Below are 15,184 nucleotides of genomic sequence, written 5' to 3' on the forward strand. Positions count from 1 at the left end.
CAGTTGGCAACACGAAATTTTCCACACAAACTGGAAGTGAAAATGACCATTCACCATTTTCTTCTTGTACAGCATTATTGTAATAACTTGCAACAATAAAAATGTTCTGCTCTAAGGTGAACATTATTTCACTCAAAACGAATAAAACGCAGACTTGTCAGAGTTTCCGCTGACATTTAACGTCAAACATCAGGATTGTCATCTGAAGGACTTTAATCACCGCCTACTCTAATTTTTTTTTTTGATCGCACGGTATATGTATGTATGTATTAGAAATTTATTATTGATAAATACTTAATTAAAAACAAAAAAGTATAGAGCGGTCTGATCGCGCTCGCGTCAAGGCAAGGATATCTTTGGGATGAAAATATACCAATTTAGGGTAGTTTTTCAAGTGCGTTCTTGAGATAAAAGATCAAACTAGGCTATGAGGATAGTTTTGATTTTCAATCGCCTTGGCGAGAAAATAAACAACTGCAAGCAGTTTTTGGGAAATTTCTTGCCCACACAAAAAGTGCCGGTATATTTACAGCCTCATTTGTGATTTATTCCCGTAAAAATTTTCTTATTTTCTTTCGATTTCTTACGTCGTAGTCTCAAACCTACCTCTCCTAACAATTACTTAACCAAAATATCGGCAGGTAAAAATTTGGATAGTTAAATAAATTTAATAATAATAAATAATAAAATTATGTAATAAAGGTAACTAATTCTCAAACAACAAATCTCGTGGTAATAACTGTAAATAAATAAATCCGTACATTTAGCACAGCACCTAGTTTTCCAAGATGTTGACAGCTGTTAATGAAATGAGATAAGACTTAAAATAGGTCCCTAATGAAATAATAACTCGCGTTTTCTGTGGTTTTATTTGCATCACAGTTTCCTTTTTAAATTAATTGCGCTACCTGTGTTTCATTAGTGGATTAAAGCAAGTTTGTTTTTTTTTTTGTTGAAAATTGTTTATAGCAAATACGGCCTCTTTCTTCATATTTTTGCTATACTTTTTTGTTGAATTACATAATAAGCGAGTTACAAGCTCATGATTTATTGGGATCTAGTAGTTTATGAAAAAACACTTCTCTCATAATCGAAATCGTAATTTTTGTTTTCATTTCGATTTTAATTATTCTTTGTTTATTCAATAGTGATTGTTTAATTAAAAAAATGATTATCGCTTTATGTTCTTTTCTTAAAATAGTATCGCTCAGAATGTGAGCAGAAGATTCTGCAAGGGGATGAAATTTTATCCAAACTAAAAGTAGACCGAAATGATATCTTGAACCAATTAGAAGATGAGAAACGGAAGAATGAAGATCTCCAATTTAGATTTGAGGAAGCTGCGATTACTAAAAGTGATATCGAGGTAAAAACTGACAACAATTTTTTTTTATCTTGTATTTATGGATTTATTCACTTGTTATAGGAGAGTATTCTTGTTCAAAGTGTAAGTTGAAGCATTCAGATTGTGTGATTTTTAAATTGTTGCATGTATCATCGTTTTAGTTTTTGTTGTTTCTTATTTTTATATAAAAATTTACTCCTAGGCTACCAGTGACGCTTATATAAAAAGAATTAAGGAATTGGAAGCAAAGCTGGAAGAAGATCGACAAAAAGCTGAACAGTTAGAAGCAACTTCTAACAAACTCTTTGAAGCTGAAGAAGGTTTGATCAAGGCTCGTGAGGAAATCGAAGCTCTTCGAAAAGATTTGGAGCAAACGCGGACAAAGAGAGAAACTCTTGAAGAGGATAAAACGGCAACTAGACAACTGGTTGAAAGTTTACAAAAACAAGTAGATAGTGCTAAAGCTGAAAACGAAGAAAAACACAAGACTATAGATCAACTAAATGAAGAAGTTTTGAAAATAAAAGCAGAAAATGAGTTAGTGAAACGTGAAATTGTCGAATCAATAAAGAGTTCCGACGAAAATTGTGAGAAGAAAGACGTACAACTTGAAAAATTCAAGCATGAATTGAATCACCAAAAAAAACTTATAGAAAAGTTTCAACAAACTCACGCTGATTTGGCAAAAGAGAATGAAAAACTTAAGATGGACCTTAGCGCTAAATCTCATGATTTGGAAGTTGCAACTGATGAGCTTGCTTCTAAGGACAAAGAAATAAAGTCATTGCGTGAAGAATTAGAAACTGTGAGGAAGGAATTAGGGCATAAGGTTGGTGATTTGGAACGACAAAAAAGTAATCTTCACGAAATTGAGGAAAATTTAAGAAAAGATTTAGAACAAGTCCGAGATGAACTCAAAGAAAGAATTTCTGAAGTTGAGAATACCAAGAAAGAGTATAACGTCCATGTCAGTCAAAAAGATCAACAAATTGCTGAAGCGAACAAGACGATTGCTGAACGTGGTGAAGAAATTAAGAAACTTTCCCAAGAACTCGAAGATGTTAAACACGCCCACGAAGATAGCAAAAATGAAATTCACAGTAGACATGCTCGACAAGTTGCTTCTCAAGATTCCCAATTGATGGCATTGTCGGCAGAAATCCAACAAAAGAATGAAGAAATAACCAAATCATCTATTGTAATTAGCAAACTGGAAGAAGACCTTTGTGCCAAAAACGGAATTATTGAAAAATTACGCTTGGAATTAGAAAACTTTGAAAATCAAAAATCTAGCCATTCAGAAACTTCGATATTATTAAACCAAAAGTTAAACGAATTGTCTCTCACCAACGGAGATCTTCAAAGACAGCTTGTTTCTGCTAACGATCGTATTAACGGATTACTTGAACTCAAACAACGTCTTGAGGCTGAAATTCAAGGTTTAACAGCTAGATGCGAAAATGCAGCTCAGTTGGAACAACTCAGAAATGAAATACAACAACGAGAGAATATGCTAGAAAGAGTTAAAGCTGAATTCGAGGAGAAATTACAGAATTCTGAAAGGATGCGACACGAACTCGAACTTGAAAGACAACAAAATCTTAATAACTTTGAACAGATGAAAACAGACCTTGAAGCAAAATTACGCATTGCTGTACAGTCAGAAGAATTGCTTAAGCAGAGGTGTGATACTTCTGTTGCTGAATTAGCCAAAATGCGTGATGAATATCGCGTGAAAATAAACGAATTAGAACATGCCGTACAAGAAAAAGATTTAAATGTGGCTAATCTTCAAAATAAATGTTCTGAAGCTGTGAAACAATATCAAGACCAACTTCAAGTTGTCAATGACGAAATGAATCGCAGATTGCAAGAATGTCAACAAAAGATTTCTTCATTTAATGACGAAACTGTCAATTTAAAAGAAGAATTGGCGAAGAAATCAGAACAGCTCATTGAAGCACGTGCCGAAGTAAGTCATATTTTGGCACAAGGAAAACTAGTTGAAAATGAATTTAAACAGAAATACATCCAAGATACGAAACAATTAGAATTTGAATTAAACGAGAAGAATATGAAACTAGAAAAAGCTTTAACCGAATTAGAACTTATGAAGGGTGATTGTCAAAATACTAACAGTAATTTAACGGCCAAAGACGTCCAAATAAGTGAACTAGCCGCACAGGTTAAGAACGCAGAAAATTTGATAAATCAGTTGCAAGAAGAATTGAGTGCAACAAAATTGAGACAACAACAATCGTTCAACGAACACGAAAGCGTTCAAAATCAATGTAGAGGTTTACTAGACCAAGTAGCATCACTAACTGATCAAGTGAAGACTGGAGAAGCTGTTTTCAAGAATTTGCAAATTGAACACAAAAACGCAATGCAACTTGTCAATCGTCTGCGAATAACAGAACAACAGAAACAACAATGTCTGCAACAGTTGCAACTTGAAGCTTCTGGTGGTAACGAGAACTGTGATCAAGTATTGCAACTTCTGAATCAAGTGAAAGTCGATAACACAACTGGAAACACGGAGAGGATTTTAAATCTTCAAAAAGATCTTGATTTATTAAAAAATCAACTTGCCGAACGTAACCACCAATTCGATGTTCAGCAAAACGAGTTGTTGCGTTTACAGGAGCAACTTGTGAAGGTAATTTATAGAATTGATGTTGGCTAGATTTACTGTTTTTTTTATCGGTGTTTAGGCCCAACAACATGTTCCCTGTGTTGGAGGATCCCAGGACCCGAATTCAGTAAGCTTAAACGACACACACAACACAAAACAACACAACACATTGCATGCGTCCCAACCCTCAAACTTTTTAGAACTGCAGGTACAATTAAGCATGCTTAAAAATTCGTACGGGCAGCTGGCATCACAGTTTGATATATTGAGAAAGGAAAATGGTTATCTCTTAGCGCGTTTGCAAAATGCTGTAAATAATGGTAATCCGAATGTGGTTAGTAATGTGCTACGGAGACTGACACAAGCGAATCAACAGTACAACGTTTTTAGAAATGCGATGCAAGCTGATAATTTTAATTTGCAAAAAACACTTCAATATTCAATGTTGCAGTTGCAAGACAGAGACCGTGCTTTGAACAACCAAAACATTCAAATTAAAAATCTCCAACAAATCATTCGCTCGCTTCCGATCCAATGTAGAAACTTTGCTCTTTCGGGAAATAACTTTGAGACTAATGACTGTTCTAATTTATCCGTGGATAATAAAAAAATGGCAGATTTGATAAAGACGAAAGAAGGAGAAGTACAAAATTTGCGGAAACAAATTAGTTCACTACTAGTCGAATATAGTAATCTTAAGTCTCCAAATAATATTTGCATTCAAAAACCATGTTTGTGTGCAGAAGCACAACATCATGTTAAAAAAGTACAACAAATTGTTACACCAACACCACCGAAAATTGTGCGCGTGTTGGTACCAGTAGTTCAACCTAAAGTTGTGGTTAAAGAAGTGAAAGTACCACAAATTGGTGGTCAGCGTTGTCCACCTCCGAGAATAGAAAAAATCGAAGTACCGAAAGTGATTATTCAAAAAGTACCGTTCGAGGTCCCTGTACCATCAAAATGTACCCTTCCAGATTTATCGACTTTGTACAATTGTAAATCATTGGAGAAGTCAATTGACGAGCTTTCGCTACCTAATTTTAGTCTTGCTGACATTTTCAAATTTAAACAAACCCTATTATCTTTAATCACGCGACAAAAGAATTGCATGGCATCGTCGATAACAACTAAAATTTGTACAAATTTACCAAAAATAAATGTACCCCAATCGTGTCTCGCACCTTCTTCAATTGTTGACAGTTTGGTTATGAGTGGTTACAGCACTTCTGTTGTCACTTCGTATAAAGAATCTCTATTGCTTCTTTTGCAAAATGTACAAAATTGTTCCCTCCAGGGCAAAAACTATGCTGGTATTCAACAAACAAAAGTTGATAAACTAAGTGGAGCAAATTGCCCAAAATTGCCTGTTTTGAAATTGTCAGAAGGTTGCTTTGAGCCGGTTGAAATTGTCAATAGTGTTGATTTAGGAGGCTACAGTCCTTCAGACTCTGATAATTATAAGCAATCACTTTTAAAAATGTTGAATAAGTTACAGAAATGTACTTTAAACCTACATTCAGTTTCAGGTTTTAGCAGTATACCACCTGCGCTGTCAAATAATAATTTGCAAAACAATTGTTCACATTTACGATTACCTTTGTTGGAAGCACCACAGACTTGTTTATCACCTTCACAATACACACAAAATTTAGTTATTCAAGGTTACAATCCTACCGACATTTCTTTATTTAAACAGTCTTTGTTAGGTCTCATTGAAAAATTACAAAATTGTAGAGATTCTCCAAATTACAGTCAAAAAGCGGTATCAAATGGAGGTTTGTTACTCACCCAACAACCTCCACAATCAACCTGTGGAAATCTTCCAAAACTACCAACTGTCGGAAATTGTGTAGCACCTCCTGAAATAATAAATCAAGTAAATTTGAATTCATTCTCCAAACTAGAAGCAGAAATATTTAAGCAAACTTTACTGGAATTATTACATTTACAACAAAAATGTTGTTCGAAGCAAACTTCGCAAGTTGTTGAAAAGCCAGTATATGTCCGTATCCCTGTTGAGCTACCGCCTAGAACCGTGGTCAAAAAGGTACAAACAGTTCAGCCTCCGAGAATTATCGTTAAACAAGTTCCAGTACCGGTGCTACAACCACCCCAAATTATCACTAAACAAGTTTATGTCCCGGCGAGTACTAAATGTAAACCTATTATTCAACAAGTACCTGTGAAATATGCGGTACCAGTGAAAATTAAAATTCCAGTTCGCATTCCAGTCACAAAACCATGTCACTTACCCAACATTGATATTTTTGACTGTTCTCCTTTCACTAGAGCTGTTGATTCTTTAGATTTATCCGGTTACAATCCATCTGATGTCTCTGAATTTAAGGAAAGTCTTTTATCATTAATTAATAAACAAAGAATGTGCTCTCTGACGGTACCAACATCAGCATCAATTATTAATCCTTATATTTCTTCCAACAATCAACCAAAAGTGTCATTGGGAACGTCTCGATGTAATTTACCTGATTTATCTCAATTACAGGGTTGTATAACCCCACAAATGCTTGAATCATTTAGAATTTCACCTGTATGTAGTCATCATGAGGTTCTTACGTTTAAACAAACCCTTTTGGGTATAGCAGCAGTTCAAAGAAACTGCGTAATGCGAAATGATAATCCACCTCCAATGTCTTCTGATGATTTACAAGACGAACTTCCAAGAAAGCAGTTGCAAAGTATTCATCAGCATGAGAATAAAACACCGAAACCCAATGGTGTGTCTCCTAATTTGTTCACGAAACAGTTAGTTCCGAAAGTTATTGTGAAAGAAATTCGAGTACCGGTGAAAGTACCAGTGCCAGTGCGTGTGATGCAACCTCCAAGAATTTTAGTGAAACAAGTGCCCGTGCCGATACTACAACCACCAAAAATTATTATAAAACAAGTACCAATTCTTATCAATAAAACTAATTCAAAACCGTTGATTATCTACAAAGAAAAGCCAGTAATGGTTCAATTACCTCCACGTGTCTTGATTAAACAAGTACCTGTTAAAGTTTTTGTTCCAGTTCAAGCTAAAGTATCAACTGACTGTCACTTGCCTTCGATAAATATTAATAGTTGCTCTGATTTACAAAACGAAATTAATTCTTTGGTAGTAGGAGGTTTTAATTCAGAGGAAGTGAATAGTTTTAAACAAAATCTTTATTCAGTTCTTATGCAACAAAGAAATTGTATTCAATGTCATTTGCCTGATGTAAATATACAAGGATGTGAGGCATTTGATCAACAAATTGGATCAATGAATATTCCAGGTTACAATCAATGGGATGTGGAAATATTTAAACAAAAACTTATTTCGATACTTGCTCAGCAAAAACAATGTTTAGCTTCTACTAATGGTGGGGATCAAGAATCGAAAGCACCACAACCTTATAGAGTTATTGCGAAGCAAGAACCAATTCCAGTTCCACAAACTGCGAAAATAATATACAAACAAATTCCTGTGTTTACAAAATGTGATAAAAAACCGGTAATTATCGTGAAAGAGAAACCAGTGCCGATTTTGCCGACTCCTCGTGTTATTGTGAAACAAGTACCAATAAGAGTAGGAGATGATGGTACTAAACGTCAACAACCTGGTACCACAAAGTTACATTCTTCTGAACTGAAATGCCATTTGCCTAGTATAAATATACAGGGATGTGCAGATTTGATACAACAAATCAATTTGGCAGATATGTCGAGTTATGATTCACTAGAAGTTCTGAATTTCAAACGAAATCTATTGTCGATGTTTTTGGAACAAAGAAAATGTATACAAAAGTCGGTGCCAAACGGGCCAACTACTCATCAACCAGTTTATATAAGAGTTCCAGTTAAGGTACCAGTTCGCGTAGAAGTACCAAAAGAGGTAATTAGAGAGGTTAAAGTACCTGTTCCGGTACTACAACCTCCTAGAATCATAATCAAGCAAGTACCTGTTCAAGTGCCTCAATCTCCTAGAGTCATAATTAAGCAAATACCAATTATGACCAAATGTGATCACAAACCAAACGTTGTAGTCCAGGAAAAACCGGTTCAGATTCCTTCACCGCCACGAATTGTTATCAAGCAAGTACCGGTTAGAGTTCCAGTTTCTACAAACTTACGTTGTCACTTACCTAGACTAAATATCAATAATTGTGAAGATCTACGAAATGTTGTTGGATCATTATCTGTGCCTGATTATGATGGATTCGAAGTGAATCGTTTTAAAAAAGATATTTTGTTACTGCTTAATAAACAAAGAAATTGCATAAAGTGTAAATTACCTGATCTACAAGTAATTGCAGGGTGTCATGCACTACAAAATCAAATTCAATCTCTACCTCTATCAAACTTTAATTCTTGGGATGTACACATGTTTAAACAAAATCTCTTGTCACTTCTCGACGGCCAAAGAAAGTGTGTCCTACAATCTGGTAGTCTTGTTAGGAACAATATTGTACCTGAGGGAGAACACGGTGAAACTATCAATCCAGGTATTGTACCATCTTGCGTTCCAAAAATAGTGGAAGTACCAAAAGAAGTTGTAAAAGAGGTAATAAAAGAAATTCGTGTCCCAGTAAAACAACCAGTCGAAGTACCAAAAGAAGTTAAAGTTTTTGTGCCGCAAGCTCCCAGAATTTTAATAAAACAAGTAGAAGTACCAGTACCTCAGCCTCCTAAAGTGATCGTGAAAGAAGTCCCAGTTATAAATGAAAATTGTGATCAACAGCCAAAGATTATAGTGAAAGAAAAACCTGTTCATATACCGGTGCCTGGACGTACCATCACCAAAGAAGTACCGGTTAGAGTCAATGTACCTGTGAGGATTCCTGTTAAATCAGAGTGTCACTTGCCTGTTGTGAATGTTAATACTTGCAACGATATACAAAGTGAGATTGATTCTATAGTTTTGAATGGCTACAATTTGGTAGAAGTGAATAACTTCAAACAAAAACTTTTCAGTTCGTTTATGCAGCAAAGAAACTGCTTACAGTGCAGGTTGCCACAGGTGAATGTAGTGGGATGTGAAGACTTGCAGAAACAAGTTGATTCGATTAATATACAGAATTACAGTTCTTTGGACATAGCAAATTTCAAAGAAAATTTGTTCAACATGCTTCTCAACCAACGAAAATGTATGCAAAAACAATTAGAACGTTTTATTTCTCCTAACCAGGGATTGAAACGTCTTCCTGGTCACACAATATTAAGCACTGCAAGTGACGAGTATCCTCGAATTACAGCACAACCTTGCGTACCTAAAGAAATAATTAAGGAGGTCAAAGTTCCTGTAAAAGTTTTTGTAAAAGAGCCTCCAAAAATTGTTATAAAAAAAGTATCAATACCACAACCTCCTCGAATTATAATCAAACAAGTACCAACAGTAAAATATGAGCGTAACCAGATTAGAAACGGAGGAGCAGTACCTGAAATAACACCAAGCGCTCCAAGCAATGAGCAGTCTGGAGTTCCAAAATGTGTACCTAAAGAAATAATTAAGGTGGTTAAGGTTCCTGTAAAAGTTTTTGTGTCACAACCTCCGAAAATTGTGACGAAAGAAATACCAGTACCGAGAATACTAATTAAGCAAGTACCGGTTTTAAAATGTGATTACAATCAGATTAGAAAAGAAGAAGAAGTACCTGGTCAAAATTCTGCCTATGGTTATATCAATAAAGGTTCACCCAACTCACTACCATATTCTAATTACGATTCAGTGTTTTTGAAGAGAAATGTTTGCGAAGATTTGCAAAATGAAATTAATTCGTTGGTTCTACCTGTTCCTGACTCTCCACAAATACCCGACTTTAAACAAAAACTAGTATCATTTATTTTACAACAAAGAAAGTGTGGACAATGTAGGTTACCCAGTTTGGGTATTGGTGGATGTCAAAATTTACAAAACCAAGTTGCTTCTTTAAATATGCCGAATTATGTTTCTTCAGAGGTTCAAACGTTCAAAAATAATTTATTAAATTTGCTTTTGCAACAACGAAATTGTGTGAAATCTGATTGTGAAGCCAAAGTAATTAAAGTTCCTGTCGATAGATTTATTTATCATAGGGTTCCTGTAAAAATACCGGTGAAAGAAATTGTAGAAGTACCTAAAAAAGTTATCGTCCCGGTGAAAGTACCAATAATTAAACAAGTTCCCGTCAGAGTACCCGTAAAACAAATCGTTGAGGTACCAAAAGAAGTGATAAAGGAAATAGTTAAGGAAGTTCGAGTCCCTGTGAAGGAAGTTGTTGAAGTACCAAAAGAAGTTATTAAAAAAGTATCAATTATGGTACCACAACAACCGAAAGTTGTAGTTAAACAAGTACCTGTGGCGGTACGTCAACCACCTAAAGTGATTATTAAACAAGTACTAGTGCCAACTAAATGTGATCATAAACCGAATGTAATTGTTAAGGAAAAACCAGTACAAGTGCCAGTATATTCGCCCCCTATAGTAAAACAGGTACCAGTCAAGATTTTAGTTAAATCGGAGTGTCATTTGCCACAAATAGATTTCAGTAATTTGGATACATGTGGAGACGTTCACAGTTTGCTTGGATCTTTAGCTATTCCAGGGTATAGCTTAAAAGAAGTTGACCGCTTTAAAGAAAAACTTTTGGCCGTATTTGCACAACAGAGGAATTGTGCTCAATGTAGACTACCGGATATAGATATCAACCAGTGTGGAGGATTACAACACCAAGTGGATTCGTTAAATATACAGAACTCTAATCTCTGGGAGGTTCAGACTTTCAAACACAAGCTTTTAACGGTACTTCTGAATCAAAGAAATTGTGTGGTACAACCTGAATGTCGACCACAAGTAATTAAAGTTCCTGTCGATAGACCAGTTTACAGGGAAATTCCAGTTAACATTCCGGTGAAACAAATTATCGAGGTACCAAAAGAGATCATCCGGGAAATTAAGGTTCCAGTTTACAAACAGGTGCCTGTGCGAGTCCCTGTGAAACAAATTGTTGAGGTTCCAAAAGATGTTATTAAAGAAGTGAAAGTAGAAGTTCCAAAAGAAGTGATAAAAGTAGTTAAAGTTCCAGTTCGAGTTCCCATACTTCAACCCCCGAAAGTGTTGGTAAGGGAAGTAACAGTTCCGGTGCCACAACCCCCCAAAATTATTGTAAAACAGGTACCTATCATCATTTCTAAATGTACTCAGAAACCTAGAATTGTGGTAAAAGAGAAACCTGTACCGATTCAACTACCACCTCGTATTATAATTAAGGAGGTACCAGTGAAAGTTAAAGTCTCAGTACCAGTTGGAGAAAAAAATGAGTGTCATTTACCTACCATAAAACTGAATAGTTGCGAAGATATACAGAACCAGATTGCATCTTTAGTTATTTCGGGTTACAGCGTGCAAGAAGTGCAGCAATTTAAACAGAATTTGTTGTCGGTACTTTTCGGTCAACGGAATTGTTTGCAGTGCCATCTACCTGACATTAGTGTTTACGGATGTACAGGATTGGAAAATCAAATAGCAGCAATCCATCTACCAAATTTAAATGCACTTGAAGCTCATAGATTCAAACATAACCTTTTTACAATGTTACTCAAACAGCAACAATGTGGACCACGACGTGAATACTATCCTGAAGTTCTTCAATTTTCTCCACCTAAAACTGCTTCATTAATAAGTGAAGATTTAAATCCAAATGTAATATACGGTAATGGTGGGGCAAGAAACCTTAACATCCCCGAGATGAAGAAAGAGGCTTGTAAGCCAAGGGTTTTGGTTAAAGAAGTACCGATATCAGTACCACGAGCTCCTAAAGTAATCGTTAAACAAGTACCTGTGATAACAAAATGTGACCAAAAACCACAAATTATTATCAGGGAAAAACCTGTGCCAGTACCATCGGCGCCTCGAATTGTCATTAAGGAAGTACCCGTGAGTTCAAAATGCTATCTTCCTAAAATAAATGTGGCCACGTGTGACAAAATACAATCGCAGATCGAAAACCTTGAGATTCCGAATTACAGTTCTTTGGAGGTAACCCAATTTAAACAAAATCTTTTAACCATTCTCACTAGACAAAAGAGTTGTACTTTACATCACTGTGCTAGAAAAGAGTGTCATCTACCAAATATAAATATCAAAGGTTGTTCTTATTTAGAGAACCAAATTGGTGTATTATCTTTCCCTGATTTTAACCCTGGAGAAGTTCAAACATTCAAACAAAATTTGTTGTCATTGCTTTTACAACAGCAAAACTGTCAAAAAAATGGTTCTTTGAACAAACGCGTACCAGTAAACGTGTCGACGGAGCCTCAGAAGGTGGTAGTACCACAAGTTCCTTTTCCACAATCTCCAAATATTGAAAACCATCAGAGGCCACAACAGGGTAACGTACCTTTACCATCTAATGCACATGTAAATAGGGCAGGAGAAGGAAGTCAACTACCCTTACAAGATGGAGTACCCAAACTTCACAAAGCAGCACAAGAAGGTGGGACACCCATGTATCCGAGAGAAGGAGCTTCAGGGTTTCCTACCCTGACTCCATTTAGCTTCGATTACTGTCGTTTGCCAGATTTAAGTCTAAGCAATTGTGAAGATTTAGAAAGCCAAGTAAGAGAATTGTTTGTTCCAAAGTGCAACACTGCTGACGTTTTTAAATTTAAACAAGGTTTGTTCTTATTACTTGCGCAACACAAAATTTGTAACAAAGAAATAAATCCTCTTCGTGAAAACTCTTCAGGCACTCCTAGTTCTCTAAGACTTCCAACAAATTATCAAAATAGCTGTCGTTTGCCCCGAATTGACCTTCACGGTTGTACTAATCTGCAAAACAAAATCGAATCATTAAATTTAAATAATTACGATTTGGTTTCAGTTGCTGAATTCAAACAAAATTTGCTTTCGGTACTTTTGGACCAAAGAAGGTGCATTAGTTCAGGATCTGAAAATTGTCAACCAAAAATTGTTAAAGTTCCGGTTGAAATACGCGTTCCGTATCCGGTACCACAAGCTCCTAAGATTATAGTTAAACAAGTTCCCGTTTTCATTAAACAGAATCCCGAAATTGTAATAAAATATGTGCCAGTTCATGCATCACCTAAAAACGTTGTTCTGAAACATGTACCAGTTAGAGTACCAGTAAAAGTGCCGGTACGTGAGCAAGTACCTGTTAGAGTACCAATTCCGGTCCAGGTTCCTGTTAAACCTGAAATTACCGATACTCCAGTTTATATTCAAAAACCAGTTGTTACTAAAGAAGTACCAGTAAATTTGTGTCCGAAACCACAAATTATAATTAAGGAAATACCTGTTGAAAAGAAAGTTTTTGTTCCGCAGTCTTGCAATTCTGAATCTGACGATAATAATAATAATAATAAGATTTTGATGCCACAGTCAGTTAAACCTATTATAAAACAAATCCCTGCTCCGGTTAAGGAACCTTTGAAGGTTCTAGTCAAAAAAGTACCAGTATATATTAAAACACCAGTACCAGTAAGAATACCACAGCTAAAAATAGTGGAGAAACAAGTGCCGGTTCGCATTGAGGTACCACCAAAAGTAATAATTAAGGAAGTTAAAGTACCAATGCTGAATGGTAAGTCGTGTCCACCACCTAAAGTTGTAATGGAGAAGGTACCAGTGCCTCAACCTCCACAAATTATTACAAAACCGGTACTTGTTTCAGTGCCTTGTAATTCTTCAAAATTGAGTCAGATGTGTGCTTTACCGACATTGCCACTTCCAAAAATTTGCGAGAGTCCTGAAAATGTAGTAAACGGAATATTTTTGGGCGGTTTTGGGTCAAATGACTTTGAATTATTTAAACAAAATTTGTTGCAATTGCTTAAACACCAGCAGCATTGTAACTTCTCCCCTAAAGCTGCACAATTAGATGCTGCGAAATTTCCATCAAAGTCGTTTTTATGTCAAACAAACAGAGAAAGATTAATGAAACGCTTGCATAATTACGGATCCCAATTATGTCGGTATAAGAAAATGATGAAACAGTTACAACTTCGATTCAATGGTTTGTTGAATTTGAGACAAGAACAGTTACCTGCAGTTCCTCTTCCCATGTTGCATGTTATGAAATCTGTCTCTCCTTCCGTTCCTTTACGACCCTTCCAGCATGTATCGTCGGTCTCTGCCACTCGGGCAACATTTGTCAGAAACCTAAACCAAGTTTACAAACACACACAAGCAGCATTACAACATTGCATGGATGCTATTTTGGCTCAGTCATTAACTCACTCACAGATTAACGCGAAATGTAACAATTGTCACCAGCTTATCCAGGATAAAGAACTGGCGGAAAATCAAATCAAGTTCCTCAATTCAATTATTGTGGATATGCAGAAGAAGACCGAAGAGCAAAGAGCGAGGATTGAAATCTTGGAATCAGGATATAGCCCGGCTATGGCTGACGAATTGAAATTGTAAATGGATTTGTTAGTAACAATTGTTTTGTGATGAAATTTTTGTAGGATGGGTTCTATTCAGCGACAAGTGCCTCCAAGAATTTATTGCGATATCTGCGAAGAGTTTGATTTACACGAAACGGAAGACTGCCCCAAACAAAACACCGATTTAGTGCCAGCGAATGGAGGACAGCGGGAACATAAACATGTAGCAGAAAGGCCATACTGCGAAATATGTGAAGGTAAAAAGTTATAAGTTCTTACCATTTGTTTCAATAATAATTCATTTCAGCCTTTGGTCATGCCACGGAAGATTGCCAGGAGGATCAAACATTTTAGAAAATATATTGTTATTAATAATTTATTTATCAAATTAATAAATATCTTGTAAAAAATGCCTAGTTAACATTTGTTTAACAAAAATGAGTTGTTTTGTAAGACACTATCCGTTGAAGAGGTATTTGTAAATAAGGAATGTGAATCATAATTATTTAATAAATATATTTTTCTGTTATTAACAGTTATACAGATGTTTTTTTCTCCAACTATTTATTAGTCTGCAGTCTTTGTTGTAATAGAAAAAAAGCGAGAAAAATAATTTTGAAGAATACATACCTACCATTAAAACACTGATTTGAGTGTACACACTTCAGTATAACCTGTAGTAGTCACTTACTAAAATTTTTCTTCTTCTTGGATCTTCTTGGTATGGAAACGATGAACAAAAACACGATTAGCCCGTCACACCAAACTTTTATTTTAATGCACTGTGCATTAAAATAAAAGTTTGGTGTGACGTGCTAATCGTGTTTTTGTTC

The 15,184-nt window shown here is 35.6% G+C and overlaps 1 protein-coding gene across 7 annotated transcripts in view; it reads left to right on the forward strand.

Annotated features, from left to right (window-relative positions):
• The window catches only part of LOC123015569 (CAP-Gly domain-containing linker protein 2), a 38,671-nt gene extending 23,781 nt beyond the window's left edge, over positions 1-14,890 (forward strand). For 6 of the 7 annotated variants that reach the window (XM_044415357.1, XM_044415356.1, XM_044415358.1 and 3 more), the window contains 7 exons: positions 1,202-1,366; positions 1,427-1,447; positions 1,548-4,004; positions 4,060-4,107; positions 14,206-14,384; positions 14,433-14,608; positions 14,659-14,890. In XM_044415357.1, coding sequence (XP_044271292.1) covers positions 1,202-1,366; positions 1,427-1,447; positions 1,548-4,004; positions 4,060-4,107; positions 14,206-14,384; positions 14,433-14,608; positions 14,659-14,705 — 3,093 coding nt within the window. In that variant the 3' untranslated portion in view covers positions 14,706-14,890. The other variant, XM_044415355.1, reaches the window with a different exon arrangement.
• Positions 14,891-15,184: the final 294 nt, after the last annotated feature.

Source organism: Tribolium madens, unplaced genomic scaffold, assembly GCF_015345945.1.
Source record: "Tribolium madens isolate multiple individuals breed KSU strain unplaced genomic scaffold, Tmad_KSU_1.1 Scaffold_19;HRSCAF=116;Tcas5.2_LG9, whole genome shotgun sequence".
Lineage (NCBI taxonomy): Eukaryota > Metazoa > Arthropoda > Insecta > Coleoptera > Tenebrionidae > Tribolium > Tribolium madens.